Source organism: Sorghum bicolor, chromosome 4 (genome assembly GCF_000003195.3).
Source record: "Sorghum bicolor cultivar BTx623 chromosome 4, Sorghum_bicolor_NCBIv3, whole genome shotgun sequence".
NCBI lineage: Eukaryota > Viridiplantae > Streptophyta > Magnoliopsida > Poales > Poaceae > Sorghum > Sorghum bicolor.
The window spans coordinates 13871237-13891089 of NC_012873.2; the positions used below are offsets into that span (position 1 = coordinate 13871237).

Here is a 19853-nt window from a genome sequence, read left to right on the forward strand (position 1 = left end):
AGGGTGCCATCTCTTCTGGCTTTGAGCAGGTGCCTCAGTTCACGCCTCTACGTTCTGGTTTTACACCTCAGTCAGCGACAGCGTCACAGCTTGTGTTGGATACGTCGGCAGGCCAGCACATCAGTTTCTCCTACAGTGCTCTGACTGGTGACCCTACTCCCTCACCCCTACAGGATCCTGCAGCCTTTACGGTCCCATTTACCACTATTGAGTGTCTGTTGTCGTCAGTAGCTTCATCTGAGCAGCTTGCCCCTTTCTCTACTGTACCAGAGACGTCAGCTACAGCGACAGAGTCCGTGCCAGCCTCGTCAGCAGGACTTGAGCAGCCAGCACAGCCCGTGACAGCTTCAGAGCCCATAGAGCCAACCCAGACCGCTTCTCCAGCACATGCAGCTTCAGAGGGTCACTCTATCTCCTCCGACTCGACGGCCAATGGATCAGACAACGCAGCACAGTTTCAGGCCGTGCCGAGGGACTCCACTGCTCCGCCTCCACCTCTGTCGTCTGAGGTTTTTGGCGCTTGATGCCAAAGGGGGAGAGAGTGAGAGTATGTCAGTCAGGGGGAGCTAGGGCTAGCTAGTGGGGGCTCTTTGATTATTTTGTGTGCTACTCCATGCATCATATTTACGTTTATGCATTGCATTTGTGTGAGATACTCTTGTGAGATACTTTTATGATCGTGAGACATGACTTATGCCCATCTGTGATATCTTTATGTCATGTGTTTGGCTCATATTACTTTGCTTCCGCGTTTTTACTCCGATGTACTATGAGCCATATGTGTTGATATCCTGTTGTATACATCTCACATATTTGGATGCAGGATGGTAGACTTGGTTGATATAAGCATGCCTAATCCTTTTGTTCTTATTGTCTCATGCTTATAGAAACCAAGTCATTTGAAAACCTCATTCTCTTTCATACTCGAGGTTATTGTCATCAATCACCAAAAAGGGGGAGATTGAAAGAGCATCTAGGCCCCTAATGATTTCGGTGATTAATGACAATGTTGATTACTGTGACTAACGTGTGTTTTGCAGAGGCAAAGTCATTAGTGAGGTCATGGTAATAGGTACTCGATGAATAGGGACGTACATGCCTACTTAATAGTGGAAATCGTTTTGGTTTTCAAAGGATGGATGGACATCGTCAAGACTAGACTAGGTCTAAGTGCCATATGGTGAAGAAGGGCACTTAGAGTAGTTTAGGACTTTGTTTTCCTTTGACTGTACTATTAAGAGGGGCTTTAATCTAGTAGCTTGACTTAGGCAAGGCTTTAGGTTTAGGTGTGGTGCACACTTGGTAAACCTAGCACTAGGTAGCTCAGAGATAGTCCTTAGATTGAGAGGAACCAACTTTGTTTTGGAACGGTCGCGTTTCGATGAAGTTAGGGTGCCTAAGTAGGCACCGGACGCTGCACCGGACGCTCTGTGAGTGCGTCCGGTGAGGTCACTTAGCCGTTGGAGGATGTGGTGCCTAGGGTTAGGCACCGAACGCTAGCACCGGACTCACCGAGTAGCGTCCGGTCCCATACCCAGAGAGTTTGTAAACTCTCCCCGAGCACCGGACGCGACGGGTAGCGTCCGGTCTTAAACTCAGGGAGGTTGAAAAAAATCCCCGGAGCACCGGACGCTGGGAAGTAGCGTCCGGTGACGTGTCAGAGACAGTATAGTTAGCTGTTGAAGTGTCACCGGACACTCGGTGCAGAGCGTCCGGTGCAACATCAACAGCGTCCGGTGACCCCGTTTTCTGTGGAAAATGGTTGGCCGACCCTTGGACTTCGTGGGGTGTATTTATATTCCTCCACCTCGTCCATGAGAGCTCTCTTGCCCATTTGAACATCTGAGAAACTTGTTGTGGAGCAAGAGAGTAGCAAGAGCCTAGAGAGGATTGAGATTTGAGAGATTTCTTGTGAGAATCCTTCTCTAGTTGAATTCCAAGAGTTAAGTGTGCATCCACCACTCTCTAGTGCCTTGTTTGGGTCAAGTGACAGTTCTTTGCTTGTTACTCTTGGTGATCGCCATCACCTAGACGGTTCGGTGGTGATTGGAGGTACGAAGACCGCCCGGAGTTCTTGTGGGTGGCTCGTGTCAAGCTTGTGAGCGGTTTTGGGCGATTCACCGCGACGGAGTGTCGAAGAATCAGCTCGTAGAGGGCACTTGGTCCTTGCATGGACCAAGGGGGAGCAAGACCCTTGCGCGGGTGCTCCAACGAGGACTAGTGGAGAGTGGCGACTCTCTGATACCTCGGCAAAACATCGTCGAGCACTTTCTTCCACTACTCCTTTACTTTCTAGCATTTACTTTGTGCAATTACTTTGTGTTTTTACATTCTTAGAATTGCCATGCTAAAATAGGATTGGAACTAGGTTGCAAAACTTTTATCCGGTAGCTCTCTAGTCACACTAGGCACAAGGGGTTGAATTGGAGGTTATAGGTTGCTTAAATTTTTAGAGAAGCCCAATTCACCCCCCCTCTTGGGCATCTTGATCCTTTCAAAGTGGGTGTATCACCACAACGAGGAGTAGCTTGCCGGGAAGCAAGTGAACCTCGGTAAAAAATCTTGTGTCATCTCTTGCCGAGGATTATCTATTGTGATTGTGATTGTGAGTGATTGGTTGGTTATATCTCTACTCTACAACGTTGGTTGGTTGGTTATATCTCTACTCTACAACGTTGGTATGACAATCACTCTCCACTCCTTTACTTACTTGTATACCTTGCTTGTTGTTTAGCTTGTTTAGTTTAGTCTTCTTGTTTGGGAGTGTAGCTAGCCTTCTCTTGTTATTGTGTTTTAGTGTTTAGCTTTGTACTAGTTTGTATAGGTGGCTAGCATAGCTTAGTTGAGCTAGAGCTAGAGTTGCTTCGCCATTTGTTTTACTAACTCACTTGCTTAGTGAAGTTTGTAGAAATTTTAAATAGGTTATTCACCCCCCTCTAGCCATTTGGACCTTTCAATCGTCGAGATCTAGAACCGAGGGAGACGGCCAAACCCTAACTTACCACTAGCAGAGGCGTTGCTGGTACTATCTTGACAGTTGCATGATGCCACAAGCACATGCCCCGTCAAATGTTGGTTATGATAGGTGACATTCTATAGTCTCGCCATAAACTAGCAGTTTTATCATCTGATCCCTCATCAAACTTTGAAAAAAAACTCTATATAAACCTCTCAACTTTTGATTGGTTGTCTATTTAACTCCTTCACTTATAAAACTATGTACTAGATATTGTTTCCCCACTAGTCTCGGCATCTCGCCTTTGCCTCACCGAATGCCGTCGCCCTTTCCATCTACAATTCTGAGATAGCAACTCAATAATAATAATAAAATACTCCCTCTGTACCTATAAAGAAAGTCGTTTTGAACAAAGTTTAAGTCAAACTTTAGAAATATAAATTATGAATAACTTTTAAATTATTAAATTTAAAAATATGAAAAACATATGAATAGACTTGTCTTGAAAAGTACTTTCTTTATGGGTGTCTATATATATATATATCATTTTTTAATAAATATTTTTTATAAAAAATAAAGAGTCAAAGTTGGACTTTAAAAACCGTGTCGTTATGACTTTGTTTGCGATACTGAGGGAGTACAATTCTTGATAGCCGCCACCGTGCTGCCCCTTCCCTGTGTCCACGACGCTCCACAACAGCCTCCACTCTGCGCGCAGCCGCGCAATGAGCGCCCCACTGAACCCACACTCGTCCAGAACCACAGCCGCCGCTTCCTCCATGGTTGCCAGCACCAGTTTCCTTCCCCTGACTTGCCTTCTCCCTTGCTCTCAGTGCCTGCTATTGGACTCGGCCCATGAATCTATTGTATTTTCAGTTTGTATGTACTTCAGTTTAGCATAATCACATGAATCTACTGTATTTGCACATTGAACAATTGTTTCACAAGAACTATATTTATGCATATCGATAAACGCAAACCGCAACAGGTTTTCAACTACTGTGTTCTCACCATTTTTGTTCTCATTTGCAGTGAAACTGAGCTGTACCAAACAAGCCCTAAGAAAACATAATTTTACAAGTTTTCACCTACCAGCTAGTGTCAGATTGTGGAGTAACAATCCAGACGTTGTACATCAGAGGACCTGGGATATTACATGCATCCAAAAGGATTACCAATGATGAGTAGCTTGCAGAGTCCTGTAAGGACCGCAACCTCTTTTCAGAAGTTCATATGCTTGGACATCAACTTTTCATCCATTGTGTTGTCACCATTTTTCTTCTCATTTGCAGGATCAAGGTGGTTGAAACCCTACGTTCTGGAACCAGATGCTGTATTTGCGTTTTAGCTAAAACAGTAGCTGCTTATGCAAATCTCAGGATCGTGCTATTTTAGATTTTGCACACACTATATCCAACTTCTTCTGTTTTCAAGTCCTCACTCCAGTTCAAAAACTCTAACCCTCCAAACTGTACTTGCTTAATACCAACATGACTGTAAAAAATCAAACAGAAGAACGGATGAGACACAGGAGTATGATAACAAATTAACATGACCAAATACAGTAAGCACTAAGTAGTGTCAGCTTGGACCCCCCCCCCCCCTCCCCCCCCCCCCACACACCCATAGACACAATTAATCTGGAACAAATGAGGCATTAAGATAAGAGGCAGCTCGCATATTATTTTTCATGAGTAACAACAGTACAACACTATGTTGAGTTATGATGAGGCAATAAAAAAGTGTGCTCCTCCATAATGGTGTGCCAAACCCCACAAGCCCAATCTTGCCCTACTACAGGAACACCTTTCTAGCAAGGATTACATTCCAAATCAGTAGTTACTACTTCCCTTCAGTTAAAATAAAACGTACAGTTTGTTTCTCCTCCTATAACAGAAGAAAAGTGTATAAGCTGTGGAACACAGGGCTCACAAACATGGCAGTTCGGCAAAACATACTGCATTCCTGTGGGACAGGTTGCAGTGGACTCAAGTTGTGCCACATCACATACTTTTAATTTTTAGAGGCGCCAAACAGAAAACCAGAGCAAGATATAAATATAGAAGTGCACCATATGTTAGAAACCAGATCCTGATGAGCAGAAATAACATAATACAAGTAAATAAATTACCAAAATATTGACAATTCAAAAGTCTGGTTCTTACTCTGAACTTATCGTTGTTAAGGCATTAAGCAGGATGTCCAAAAGCAATGGCTCATGAATGCCAATGTCTACCCTGGGCAAGTTAATAATATGAAAATAAAGAGTCATGGGTTAAATCAATGTGATTAGAAATTGAAAAGGTATGCATCTGCATATTTTCTCTGGAATAAATATTTTTTCGAACATACATGGTGCAAAAAGATACAATTGCATGGATAGAGCTACAGCTTTCTAGAAAGCCATAGGATTGCAGTGTACTAGTATTAAATGGTAGTCAGTATTTTTTTTAGCCAAAGTGGTCCAGCAGGCTTACTGCACCACAAATTCATAAATCACCTAAAAATGATTTTTCATGATTAAACCCACATTGATGGAACTTATGTCATGAATATTAGAATACAGAGAGTCTAGAATGTGATAAATCTCTTTTCGTATTTATGGTATTTTTCATAAGCTTGTCAACCCAAACAGTTAGTGTTTGTAATCCAGAATGATGTGAGAACAGATGATAGTAATCAATAATTTGAGGACCGGGAAATGGATGAGACCTAGTTCAATGAGTTACGATAATTCACATGACAACATAAAAAGGTTACAGTCTACAGTTTGTAAAGCCAGCTTAGAAGAGAAATATTACACACCATACTCGTGCTAGATTATCTTGAATCTCAAGATCACCAATGTTGTAAAAGGACGTCGGAGTGACGTTAGCTCCTTCAAGAGCATCATAAGTTGGCCTTTTACAATCTAAAGGCAACTGCGATAACTGTAAAATAAACAAGAACTTTTGAAGCCCTTAGTTCAAAGCATAGAAGTTTGATCAAATCATTTAACTTACCAACATTTTGAAGAAAAGAATGGAGGTCAGAGTTTTACATTCTTACTAATGGAAGGATTATGTTACCCTGACTAGTATCATTTCAACCACTTTGTTTCCTTACTACATTTGAAAGACGTGACAAGAAAACAAAAAAAGGTTGTCCAAAATGACATTCAGGCCTTGTTTAGTTCCCAAAAATTTTCAAGATTCCCCATCACATCAAATCTTGTGGCACATGCATGGTGCATTAAATATACATGAAAACAAAAATTAATTGCACAGTTCATATGTAAATCGCTTGACGAATCTTTTAAGTCTAATTACTTTATAATTGGACAATGTTTGTCAAATAAAAACGAAAGTGCTACAGTGTCAAATCTGAAAATTTTTGCGAACTGAACAAGGCCTCAGACAGCATAAATGTGGTCCAACCATTATACCTGCATATTCATAGAATTGCAGCCACCAAGACGGCCAACTATATGCCACGATCGCAGAGACTGCAAGCACAATAAAAGGGAAGTTGCAACATCATGAGCAAACATGCGTATAGATTTGATACATACTATGCTTCTTTTATAAGTGTGGAAAATACTTCCTGTTGGGAAAAAATAAAGAGAAAGAACTCACATCAGAAATTAAGGTAACATCTTTTGGCAACAGAGCATTGTAGAACTCGAACCATATATATGAATTGGAGAAGTCAAATCTAGAATAGGAAACCAGCAAAACTCCATTAAGCAATCAAGAAAGATCTCAAAATGGTTGTCAATAGTTTGACTTCTTCATTGAACATTATAAGGTACTCGAGATCTAAACTTTGTGATTTTTCACCAATAGTTGATCCAACATCTCACATACGACATTGGGCTCGTGCTCAGAAGTACTTTTCATGAGATCATGGTTAACAATATACTGTAAAAGAATCATGCTCAGAAGTGGCTTTGGAGGTCACCACGATAGAGGTTTTTGCTGGTCAAGTACACATAGACTATTTTAAAGGTGTTGGGTCGCTATTTTTCACCTATGAGCTTGCTTTTGCTTCGAGTGCAGCAATTGTAATAATGAACGGCTAAAGAATCACTTCACTTGGAGTGGAGACTGTGATACTTCTATTCCATTATCAAAAAATATAGTAAAAGAATTTAACACTGACAGATCTATTTAGGAGGCCAATTTTGTAAATGAAAATTTGGAGACTCGTCAGTTCAAACTGCACAGTATAAGTATAAACTAGTCCTATCTAGCTAACTGCATTTTGCACACTGTACAAATATATGGCAGCATCAGAGGAGCACATTACTTGTTGAAGACGACCTTCATGGGGTTGGGCGAGCCGGTCTTGGTTTGCACGATCTTGTGGCGCTTCTTTCTTATCCTATCCTCCATCTGCACGAGAGCGAGCACAGGGCGTAAAGCAAACACCAAATTGTGCATTCGTCAGAACGAAGAAGAGAAGAGACAGGGGAGCCCACGCGGGTTTGGGCCTTCTTGGGGTCGTCGAAATAGTCCCCCATAATGTCTCCGATTTCGGGGTCGTGGTCGTAGTCCTCCTCCTCCTCCTCGCCGCCGCCCGTCCAGCTCGGGAACCCTTCCTCCTGCAGCGCCGCCGCCGCTTCGTACTCGTCGTCGCCCTCCGAGGCGGTTGACGCGCTCAGCGCCTCCCCCGCCCCCGCCGCGCGCCGTCGGGCGACGTGGAGGGACGCGTGCCTGAGGCGAGCAGGGAAGGGAGCCGGGAGACGCGCGCTCGGGCTTGGTGCTGCTGCTGTTGCGGGTGGGAGAGGCGGCGGCGGGTAGGCGGTCAGGTAGCCGCCGAGGAGCGCAGAGAGCATATCTGGTCCCTCTGCGTGCGATGAGGTGCTCCTGCTGTTTGTACTGCGCCTGCGCTTGCTTTGCTTGCAACGAGGGCGCCGCACCGCACGCCGGCGAGTCGTCGGCACTCGGCAGGCTACTGGCTAGTGCAGCAATAACTGGTGCGCTGAGTGGAGGTGTGGATGCTCACGGACACGGAGACGTTTCGTTTTGGGTATCCTCCGACGCACAAGAAATTCTCGATGGGTTTGAACATCTTTGCTTAGATTAGCTAGGTTATGATGGGCTGGATTAGAGCTTTGGGCACTTGACATATTTCTTTGTTTGAATGAAAAAAAAAATCCACTTTTTTTTCTTAACTTTTGCGAAAGTTCGTTTTTTCTCTAAACTTCAAAATCAAGCAAACCACCTCCTTTAACTTTTTGAAACTGTGCATTTACCTCACTTTCTTCGTTATAAATAGTTTTGAAAGTGGTTTTTGCCTTTTTCTTTCTTTTTATTTTGGCTGAATCTTTAAAAATTATAGTAAATCATAAAAAAATCATAAAATAGAAAAACTAATTTTATTTCAGTGAACGTATGGTATGCTTTAGTATAATTTTTTTGCTATAGATTTTGATCTATTATTTTTTGTAATTAATTGAAATAATTCATAACTGCAGTTTCTATAATCCAATTATGATAAAATTTTTTCTCTCATATCTTAATGCAATGATACGCAGCTCTCCTGCGTATTCCAGAAAAAATGAGTATGAAATTTTTACTACAGTTCAATCATACAATAATTAGGTCACTATAAAATTTTATCACAATTGAACTATAGAAACTGCAGTTATAAATTATTCCAATTAATTACAGAAAAGAATAGATCAAAATTTACAGCAAAAACTTTATACTAAAACATACCATATTATATATTCACTGTGTCATGTAGAGTCCAACAAAACTAGATTTTTTATTTTATGATTTTTTTAGTTATTTACTATAATTTTTTAAAGATTCAATCAAAATAAATAAATAAGACAAAACTGCCTTTAAAACCGCTTATAACTGGGCAAGGGAAGTAAAACACACTATTTCAAAAGTTGAGGGAGATGATTTACCTAATTTTAGAGTTCGGAGAGAGAAAATAGACGTTAGCAAAAGTTGAGAGAGGAAAAATAGACTTTTTCCTTGTTTGAATGATCTAACAATAGTTTTAGGAAGCCAGTGGGATGAAAAGATGATTGGAAAATAATACTAATCTTTTATGGTTAGTACTCACTACCACCAAAATATACTCATTATTACCTGCAACACGGTGAAGTTTTCTGGACTTGAACAAGATATATGATTTAATTATGTTGCAATTTTCTCCCTATTTTTGTTAATCCTTTGTCATGACTAATTTGTAAATTTGCTTGAACAATGGCCGGATATGCATTTCTCTAGCTGATGATTTTTGCTACAGGACACTAACAATTGTCGAAATTAGTCGTGGGACACTGGAGAAAAAAATATTAGCTGTAACACACCGTCTAGTGTCCTACAGCAAAGAAAATAATGTTCCACAGCAAAGAAAAATGGTTTCAGTGTCCCAAAACCAATTTTGCATAATCCGAGTGCCCCACAGCAAAATTTTTCAATTATTTTAATTCCACTAGGCTGAACCCTAATTTGCTGGCATTTTGCCCTTCTTGATTCCTCTCCTTCCAAGAGTGTGGCTAATAAGTGATTCGTCTGTCTTAAATTGCAGTGCTGATGACGAATGTGCGCACAATTGTTCTTTGCAATCTTTGGAAGGGGATAAAATTAACCAGAGGATATAGCTGAAATAAAATTATATTATTGATGACCTTACTTTTCTTAGGAAGTTAGGAGTGTGCCCATAGTAGATTGTTGTAGCATAATAGTCCCCATATATGGAAGATGCTTGCATAATTGTCAGGATTGTTTTGCCCCTATCATTGGCATGGATAATGGTTCTTTCTTACCTGGAACACTTATATTGCCTTTTCTGCAATGAAATTTGGTTTGTTTTAATTTAAATATATTTCAGTTATAATTTGCAAATTTGAATATTGTCATAGCGTTAGCACGGGCACTATACTAGTCTATACTATGATGGACCATTGAAATTATACTAAGTTCACCCACAATTTTGATCCCTACAGTCATGATTTTTCCTCCGTACACTCCAAAATATGTCCCCAGAAATGCAGCAACATTTAAATCAATGGCTCACGTATCTTTCTGATAGGCTTCAACGCAATCTAATGCTCAGTATTGTTTGTATCGTCACCGAGGCTTCAACGCCCCTTGCTCGCCCGCATGGCCGCACCACAGACGCCAACGAGCCTGGTTTCGAAACACGGTAACTCCTATTTTTCAGAACCAAATCTCGGGAAAAAAATTCAGAAACCAAATGCATCCATGAACTACAACCTGATGACAAAGCACGCTGGACATTAGTAGAGCCTGTTGGACATCATGTAACGTTATGATCTTGGATTAAACAGTTATGTTTGAATGGCTACCTTTTGGTCTTGCCTAAACTGTACGGTGGAGTTCAATTGAGATGATACGACTCTAAATGTGTTGGTGATCCTGCTTTCTGCGAATTGGCTGTCAAGTGATTTGCTTTTACGCATGCCTTGCAACAAATAAGTTAGATCAGTAATAATTTTTGTTTGCATTATTTTACTATTTTAATTAATAATCTGACATGGCACCACTATATATATAAACCTAAAAATAAAGAGGCAAAATTCTAGGCTTTTTTTTCGTCCATCCATTTTTTTGTCTGTCTTCCTAACGGTGGGGAGTTTCTTTTATCTGGACTCATGCTCATACGAGTTAGAATAACTTGCGTCTAAACCAATATGGAGTAGGAGTCCTAATATAAATAGATTCCCCACATCCTAAGTATTCTAAATAGAACTCTTAATAGTCAAATAGAAAAGGATAAGAATTATGTTCTTTATTTTGCTCCGCTTTCTTTATTTAGTTAGATGTCAATCGGAGGCAAAAGAAAAATCGAAGTCCTAATTTGTACTTCCTTCTTCTTCTTCTCTAATAATAGAAAGGCAAAATTTCTGGTCATTTTGGATTTTGGTCGAGCCCAACCATTCGCTTGTTTCGGTCTAAAATTGGTTTAAACTCATGTTAGGCTTCGAAGTTAGATTCAGCCCATAACTTTCCTTTTTTTCGCCTAACCCAATTAGACTAGGAGTCCTCGTGCCATAAACAGAAAAAAAAGAGCTAAAAATAATAGGAAACCAGATCCGAACGAGAGGAGCATCATTTAATTAATCTTCAGACTGGCGGACATATAAAAATATGGTGGACTGAAATTTTCATAATTATATATTAGGGAAAGATTCAACCATAATGAGCTGCAAATAACAATTATTTGGTGCAACATGCTCTGCCCCTGGTAAGCTCTGTTTTTTATGTTTTTGCTCAACTATTTCAAGGTGATCTTGATATTTAGTTTAACGAGAGAACTGGCCATTTTAAAATCTGGTTGGCATTGTCTTGTATTTTATGACCTGATCAATGTACTTTCATTTTCATTGTTCATAGTTCTGAAAAAGAAGGAACTTATCTAGAAGAGAAGAGTGAGAGATTGAAGCAACCAGTAGATTCAGTAGGGGTGACTGCAGCTCCTTTCTGCGACCTTTGAAATATTGTTGAAACACAAGAAACTGGCATGAACCTTCTTTTAGTTTTTTTGTGGATCTCATAGCTACAAGTCAATTCAACTAATATCTCAAACGATGAAAAGGTTAACACAAATTATATCATTTTCACATTTTTCCTTGGAAGGCTTGCCTTGTTCATAAAAAATGCCATGATTAAATGACATCAACATGGGGCGAGGCGGTCACGTATGTTGAGGACTTTAACAGGGCATGGCTGGGGAATGGGTGAGCAGGGGCGCGGTTGGAATCCGGAGGAGCTCGTCGTCGGGGATCCAAAGGAGGGGGCATGGTCGGCGAAGGGAGTTGCGGGGCGGTGCCCTGTCGTCACCGAGGTGTCAACGTGGTTGGGTTCCTTACATTGCACTTCACTTCATGTGGCAGGTCGAACCAGCGTGATACTCGATCAACAGATTAGCAATATCCCTCTTACCTATTAATGATCATTTGAGTCAAGATCATCCAAGAGTGCTAACATTCCACCTTAAAGACAAGATTTGTTGTGTTACTAATAGACAAGACTCACAAAAGGTTTGGGTGCAGGTCGAGTTTCATACTCAATGGAAAATATTGGAACACATCCAAGAGATGAGATTTTTGTGTGGGTGCAGGTCGAGTTTCATACTCAATGGAAAATATTGGAACACATCCAAGAGATGAGATTTTTGTGTGTAAAAAAATTATTATAGTCTCATGTTTTGAATTCATAACCTCATATGTAAATTACTTTCTTCATTCCAAATTGTAAGTCATTCCAAGAATCTTGGAGAGTCAAATCATTTTCATGTTTGACCAAAATTATAGAGAGAAATACTAAGATTTGTAACATAAGGTGAGCATACGATGAAAATATAATTAAGAAATAATATAATGATACTTAGTCGGTATCATTATTATTATTATTATTTTATCATATAAATTTGGTCAAACTTATGATAGTTTGACTCTCCAAGATTCTTGTAATGACTTACAATTTGGGATGGAGGGAGTATATTAGAAACGATGTGCAAACTGACTCCTAAATTTTTTTCTTTGTTTTCTTCCAAGAAATTAATTTTAAAAGACACAATGTATTTATTTACCACATATTTATTTATTAAGTATGCAGTATGCTAATGCTACATGTGATGTTGATGCGGTGGTGGTTGTTTCCACTCCTTAGGTCAGGATTCATGGCAAGTTCCAATTATACATGTAGTCGTATTGTAATTAGTGTAGTTACAATGTGATTATCTATAAAGAAAACCATTGGAATGTAATTTGTGGGAGTACCTAGCTTGTGCTATATTTAGGTGGTTCTAACTTGCACAACCAAAAATTACCGTAGCGTTAGCACGGGCACGCTACTAGTAGTTGTAAGAAGCCAGTGGGATGAAAAGATACTAATCTTTTATGGTTAGTACTCACTACCACCAAAATATACTCATTATTATTACCACCTAACTTACGTAAGCTACAACTTTTTTGATGCATACTAAATATGATTAAGTTAATTATAAAATATATTTTTATTGTAGATAATTGAAGATACAAATGTTAATATTATTATTTTTCTAAAAGTCTAATCATACTCGGTCGTTGGAAGCAAGTCACTTGTACTGCATGAGTGCATGACGGTGAAGCATGGGCAGCATATGAAGTTGGGGACTTATCACGGTGAATCAGGTTAAGGAAAATGCTAGATTTTATTAGGTATTGAAGGGCTTCAGCACACAGTTTTGGTAACTTAAATTTGTGCTACTGTTTCTAACACATGAATTTTTATTAGAACCAAGCAATGGTTTATAGATGACTAGCAAATATGGCCGCACGTTGCAACGAGAGAGAAAAGACCTATTAAACCTTAAAGAAAAATGAGAATGTTACATACTTATTTTTTGTTCACTTCCTATTAGAATTTAGAATAATGAGGTATAGTTTATTTTATAATAATAATGTCATCTCAGAATGCGTTATAAGTTAATATTAGCAATAATATAATAGTATCATGTTAAATCTGTTTTGAATTAAAAATATAATTTTAGTAGATATTTTTTTCGTTGTAAGGCATAAAATTAGTTAGTCATAAATATATTATAACTTTAATTTTTATACTATCACTGTGTTGATAGACTTACATCTCTACGTACATGATTTTTATTAAAGACCTATAAAAATATGTAATTCTATTACCTGATCAAAGTAGGTAATGGGTTTTGTGGCAAGAATTGATCTATCCATTCATGACTATAATAGAGATCTCTCTTAATTTTCTTATAGTAGCCCACGTCGAGAATCACATTATTATATGCATATGGCTTAGAGATAGATTTATTTTGGTTACCTTAGAACTACTTAAAAATTTTAGTTCACAGGTTGATTAGTTGGATCACTTATTTAAATTCTAATAAAAATAAATTTTATTCCTTATCAAAACTACATTAACAATTTGTGGTCAAAACATTTGTTTATTAATAATTAAAAAAAAGATAAGGGTTCAATCCATATGCATTTGATGCTAAGTTGCTTGCTTCCACATTTCCTTTTGATATGGACTCATAAAATAAATTTTATTCCTTATCAAAACTACATTAATATTTTATGGTCAAAATATTTATTTATTAATAATTAAATAAAAGTTAAGGATTCAATCCTACAAAGCCAGACTGCACTTGACACTAAGTTGCTTGCTAGCATGCAACGACGATCTTCTATTTAGACTCTCTGTCAAATAAGGGTGTGTTTAGTTCCCTGCTCTAGGCTCTAGCCAGGCTTCCATAATACAACTTAGACTTGTTTGGTTCCCTGTTTGGGCTGGTAGTCAGGCTTGTCCAAGCCCATTCTGTACCAATTAGATGGTTTCCCGGAAACGCTCGATTCGGGCGTTCTCGCGGAGCCTGGCTTGGCCAGGGTGAGTGACGGTTACCATCACCTTCGGTCTTCTTCTCTCCCTTCGACTTCGGCCGACGAATCCTCCTCCACCACCACCCCACCGCCTGGCAAGCCCTCCTCCTCCTCCTCCACCCCACCGCCCGATGAGCCCTCCTCCTCCTCCACCCCACCGACCGACGAGCCTCCTCCTCCTCCTCCCCCCATCGCACTGAGCGGCAAGCTCCAGATCTGGCCCGCGCCTAGGACTCCGACGGCCGTGCCTGGAGCAAGGTGTGTGGAGGGACACCACGCCGCCATCGGAGTTCGTCAAGCGGTCGGTGGGAGAAACTCCGACAGTGGACTCTGAATCCCTCCTTCCAAGCCGGCAACCACCACCGGACTCCGACGGCCGCCCCCACCTCCAAATCCACGCTCGTCTACAGCTCCGCTGGCACATGACGACGCTTGCAACCAGCTCCCCCGTCGAGCTCGGCGTCGGCGTTGTCACACCACTGTCCAGGAGGAGCTGCCCGTGCAGCACCCGCACGGTGGCCGTGTCAGCGGTGCCGAGGTCCTCCTCTTCCTCCACGTCCTGTTGCTGCTGCTGCAGGATGCCGATCTGGGCATCTGGGAACGCGCCATGGGCGTCCTGCACGCGCGGGATGCCGCGGTGGTGGTTGCTTCCGGTGTCGGGCATGGCGTCCTGCACGCACGGGATACCGCGGTGGTGAGCCGTCGTGGTCTGGTGGAGCAGAGCTCGTCGTGAGCAGCAAGCTGGTCGGGGCGCACGCTGCGGAAATCTGCAGCATCGGTAGCCATGGCCGGAGGCAGAGCTTGTCTGTGCAGCATCGTCAAGGCAGAGCATCGCTCACCAACTGTTCGATGTAATGCCTCAAAGAGGTGAAGCTACCAGAACAAGGAAGAGGTGACTATATTCAAGCTGACCAGACAACCAAACATGATCAAAGCAATCCAGGCTTAGCTAAGACAAGTCAACTAAACAACTGTCTCTTGCATTGCGAGAGCCAGGCTTGGGGTACCCTGGTTTAGTTGGCTAGCCAGGCCAAGTTGAAAACGTGAACCAAACACACTCTAACAACTCTATCCTGGTTTCGGTTTGCCTCTGTATCTCCTTTTTTTTTAATATGGAGAATGCAGCAACAATCTTCTATTTTGACTCTCTATCGGATAAACAACTCTGTCCTAATTCCCTTGTCAACAGATGTAGATAGGAAAAGTTAGACAAAAAGAATGGATGGACGAAAAAAAACCCTTAAATTTTATCTTTTTATTAATAGATATAGATTAACGAACGTGGTTACACGCCTACACACCTACCAGTACCACCACGGATCATATTTCATATTTGATGCCCTATGCACGTGCCTCTTTTAAATGGCTACTCCCTCATCCTGAAGTGCATGGTACTCGAGCAATTTTTGAGCCAAATAAGAAGTCTAGTAAAAGACTAACTTATAACCTTACCAATCAACTAGTTTATTTTTTTTAATGACACCTAGTTTAGAAAGGCATGCATATATTTCATTGGTTTCAGCTACCAACAACATGAGTCATTTGAGCATGGTGTTTATAAGGTATGTACTGTGGTTTGCATAAAAAGAGTTCTAGGGACCTTTCCAACACAAAACAGTGCATCAGAAAACCTCTGTCGCCTTAGAATTTCTCGTCTTTCTAAAAACCAGAAAATTTCATTTGTAGAGATGACCTATAACCCCCCTCAAAATGCCCTTCAAACCTGCAAAAGGAAAATTGCTCTCCACACCACTGAGGCAGTGACATTTGTTAAAATAGGATATTTCCTATATATATATATAGTACAGGATCATTTGTATATGGTAGTTCCACAATTATAGGCCTAGATTGTTTCTTTGTAACCAACCGAGATATGGTTTTTGTAACCTCTTGTACGCCACCGCAGGAGGGCTGTTCTCCTTGCCTATATTAACACGGAACCGAGGGCTGGCAATGGCATCCTCGTTAACCTAATTTTACATGGTATCAAGAGCCTCATAGTCCCAGTGGACATCCATGGCGTTTGCTTCTTCCGCAGCGCAGGCAGCCGCCATCGGCGTCTTCCTCATCCCACCTGCAGAAAAATTCTCGCGCAGCAACCATGTGCTTTGGAAAGTACAAGTCATAGCCGCCATCAAGGGGGCACAACTTGACGGCTTCATCGAGCCGGCGGCGGCGGCTCCAGATTGGTTCCTCTCGCCGAAGGCCGATGCGAAGGAAGGTGATCCTCCGGTGGCCAATCCGGAGTACTCGTCCTGGGAGCAAAGGACCAGACGGTCCTGAGTTATCTCCTGTTCAATCTTGGATGGGACATCGCCGCACAAGTCTCCATAAAGGTGACGTCGGCATCTGCATGGGCGCACATCGAAGAGATGTTCGCCTCTCAAAGCCGTGCGCATCTGGTCTCCACACGTATGGCGCTGGCAATGGCGACGAAGGGGAGCTCCACCATGAACGAGTACTTCACGAAGATGAAGGGCTTGGCTGATGACATGGCATCGGCCGACAAAAGAATTGAAGATGATGAGCTCATAGCGTACATCCTCACCGGGCTAAACGACCCTGAGTATGACTCGATCGTCACGGGCGTGAGCAATAGGACTCAGCCGATCTCTATTGGGGAACTGTACACCCTGTTGATATTTGGGAACGCAATAAGGAATTGATCCGCAAGCGCACGGATATCGGTGAGCAATTCACCCGGGATGTTATCCAGAGTATCGTATTTATTTTTTTACCACTAGGAGAAAGAGTGCATCTGACTAACCCAGTCTATTACTACTAACCTTTAGGCTACAAAGAATGTTTCTCGATGTGAGTGATATATAGAGAAGACTGCAACCGTAGTCTCTTTCTAACCTTGGTAAGGATAATCTACTATTCTGTTGGGGAAGCTTACGGAATCTAGACACCACAGAGGATGTTCAACCCGCACCTATAAACCCTATCCTTCCTGCTAACGAGATATGGTTTGCAAAGGTAACTCGGAAATGTCACGTTCCTCGCTACTACCACGGTCCAGCTAGTCAGGGGATATCTATGAGTATCCTAGCCCAAACACCACGTCTACGCTAGAGATGATTACTCTAAACTCTACGCGAAGAGATTAAAGTAAACTCATAAATCAAAGAACAATAAAGCAAGAACTTACTAGAATTTAGAAGTCTAAATACTGAAGAATTCTAGGAGCAAGCTTCGGGTTAGGAGAACTTGATCCCGCAGGTACAACCTCGGAGTAGACACCGACAGGCCGGGCTTCCTCCGATCTACACCTCCACTCTATCTCTCTCAATCTAGTAGAAACTAGAAGATCTAATTCTACTCACATTGGATGCTAAGCCCTAAAAAAATCTATTTAGAGGAGAGGTTATCCTTCGAGGGCACCTCTCAACTCTATGATGAACTTGTCTCCTCTAGGGGCCAGGGGGTCTGGTTTTATAGTCCCCTCAGGTGAACGTGGGCCGTCGGATCAAACCGACATTGATTGAACGGTTATCCTTGATCCTTTAGGTCGGTGGAGCTTGGTCCGCGAAAAGAGTTCTGATTGGAGTCCAAAGGGGGGCGGGCGCCTTGGTCCCTAGGGCGGGCGCCCTGGGCCAGGCCCCGTTCGGTCTCTGCTTTGTTCTCGTGGCTTCTGGAGTCTTCTAGTTGGTAGAAAATTGCGCGGTGCGTTGATATCTCTATGTAATCCCGACATGTGGGCCTTTCTTCCTTATTTCCTGATAACCCCCTGCAGAAACAGATAAACAACAAAACTCGTAGAATTCTGTCAGATCAAACCCTAATTCTAGGTGTTGTTTGTATATTGGTCATTTCCCTTGTTTATTTGATAATTAAAATTGATACTTAAGAACCGTCAACAAATACCCCCATACTTAGGCTTTTACTCGTCCTCGAGAAAAGGATGGTTAAAAAAAATATCTGGGGTTAAAACATTGTAAAGCATTTTCTTCATACCTGCATGGTGTAAAAAATTCAGTGTGTACTGTAGTCAGGAAAATATATGGTTAAGAGTAGAGGTCCTTTCTTTCCAATCCTGTCACTTGGAGTTTTTGCATACCTTTATCCTCATAGGCTCTCAGGTCACTCATTTATCTTTTATATATCTCACTCAGGCTGTTTTAATTTGCAAAAATTCTCAAGCATACTTACTTTGCATTTTTTGCCTGATCAAAACGGGATCCGAGGAGAGGAATGCCATACTCTTAGATCAAAGACTTTGGAAATTAAAAACTTGTCAACTCTTATTGGCATATTGCTTATTAGAGGGACCATGGGCTATCGTTTTCTTCTTTTCTCTTCTCTCTTTTTTTCATTTAAGTGGATACCGAGGTACCCCTAATTCTACTGCCGGACACTTGTCCATTTTTTCTGCGAGGTTATTGAGCACTTGCTCCTTTTTATTTCCTCGAAATATCCTTATTTTTACATAGCTCATGCCTCTAATGCAATAATACTTCGGAAGAGTGAATCTTTCTGAATAAATGTCTTGATCTTAGGAGCATGATAAATCCCTCAACAAGGGTCTAACTCATTTTGAACAAACTCAATACAGAGCAGATAGCATTTATAATTATTAATATTTTCAGGCTTATCAGGCATATAAAACACTGAGGATGGTAGCTAGAATTTTTAAATAAATTCTCCAAGCAACAATGATATCAAGAATAAGGTACTCATACTCTACCATCTCACATTCCACAGTGACTTAAGCAGCACAGGGTTTTAAAATGAGTTGCAAGTTTTCAGGAAATATCACAGAGTGAGATTAATCATGATTAGAAACATTTTAATCTTTTTAATTAATCATATCGGAGACAATATTCTGCATAATCCAAGATATATGTGTATGTATAAAGTGTACAGAGTATGTACCTGAATCGTGGAGTGGTGTAGTCGAAGTGTGTTTGGCATGTCGAGGGATCTCCCCCATACTTGTTTTCTGCTTTCTTGCACAAAAATAAAGTAGAGACACACAAGACATAATAATAATAATAATAATAATAATAATAATAATAATAATAATAATAATAATAATAATAATAATAATAATAATAATAATAATAATAATAATAATAATAATAATAATAATAATAATAATAATAATAATACTCTTTATTAATCTTGAGACATTTATTACAAATGACTAGTAGCAAACTGAAACTAATAATAGATCTAAACTGAATTTAAAGATAAAGATAAATAACTAAGATGCATTGCCTCAAGGTCTAATCTAGATAACTTAGCGGTGCTCTAACTCCCTGATCTTTTTGTTGGCACTAGCAAGATCATGCCTAAGGCCTAGTATAACGGTGTTGTGGTTAGAGAGCTGCCTAGTGATAGAGTTAACCAAGGACTATAGGTCTATGATGACCCTGTCTAGCCTGCGAACGTCCTCATCAATATCTACTATGGTCTTGCGACGTTTAGGAGGTGTCTCAAAAGCATTGACAGCGTGCTTCGGGGCTACTTTGGAGGGATGAAACGGACTTTGGCTGCTCTAATCCCTTCAAAGTAAGGCCTCTCCTCCTCCGTAGT

The 19853-nt window shown here is 40.9% G+C and overlaps 1 protein-coding gene across 3 annotated transcripts; it reads right to left on the reverse strand.

The window, feature by feature from the left end:
* Positions 3893-7991, reverse strand: LOC8059097. Of its 3 annotated transcripts, none has more exons than XM_021458140.1 (7): positions 7416-7988; positions 7244-7329; positions 6571-6649; positions 6381-6440; positions 5762-5904; positions 5122-5193; positions 3893-4450 (listed from the first exon to the last, which is right to left on the reverse strand). In XM_021458140.1, exons 1-7 carry the CDS (start codon positions 7770-7772, stop codon positions 4348-4350), a joined length of 900 nt encoding a protein of 299 aa, XP_021313815.1. In that variant the 5' UTR covers positions 7773-7988; the 3' UTR covers positions 3893-4347. The 3 variants fall into 3 exon arrangements, 2 of the variants coding, with proteins under 2 accessions (XP_021313815.1, XP_002453680.1); XM_002453635.2 differs by having other exon boundaries at positions 3926-4450; positions 5762-5886; positions 7416-7985; XR_002451719.1 differs by having other exon boundaries at positions 4376-4450; positions 5122-5188; positions 7416-7991.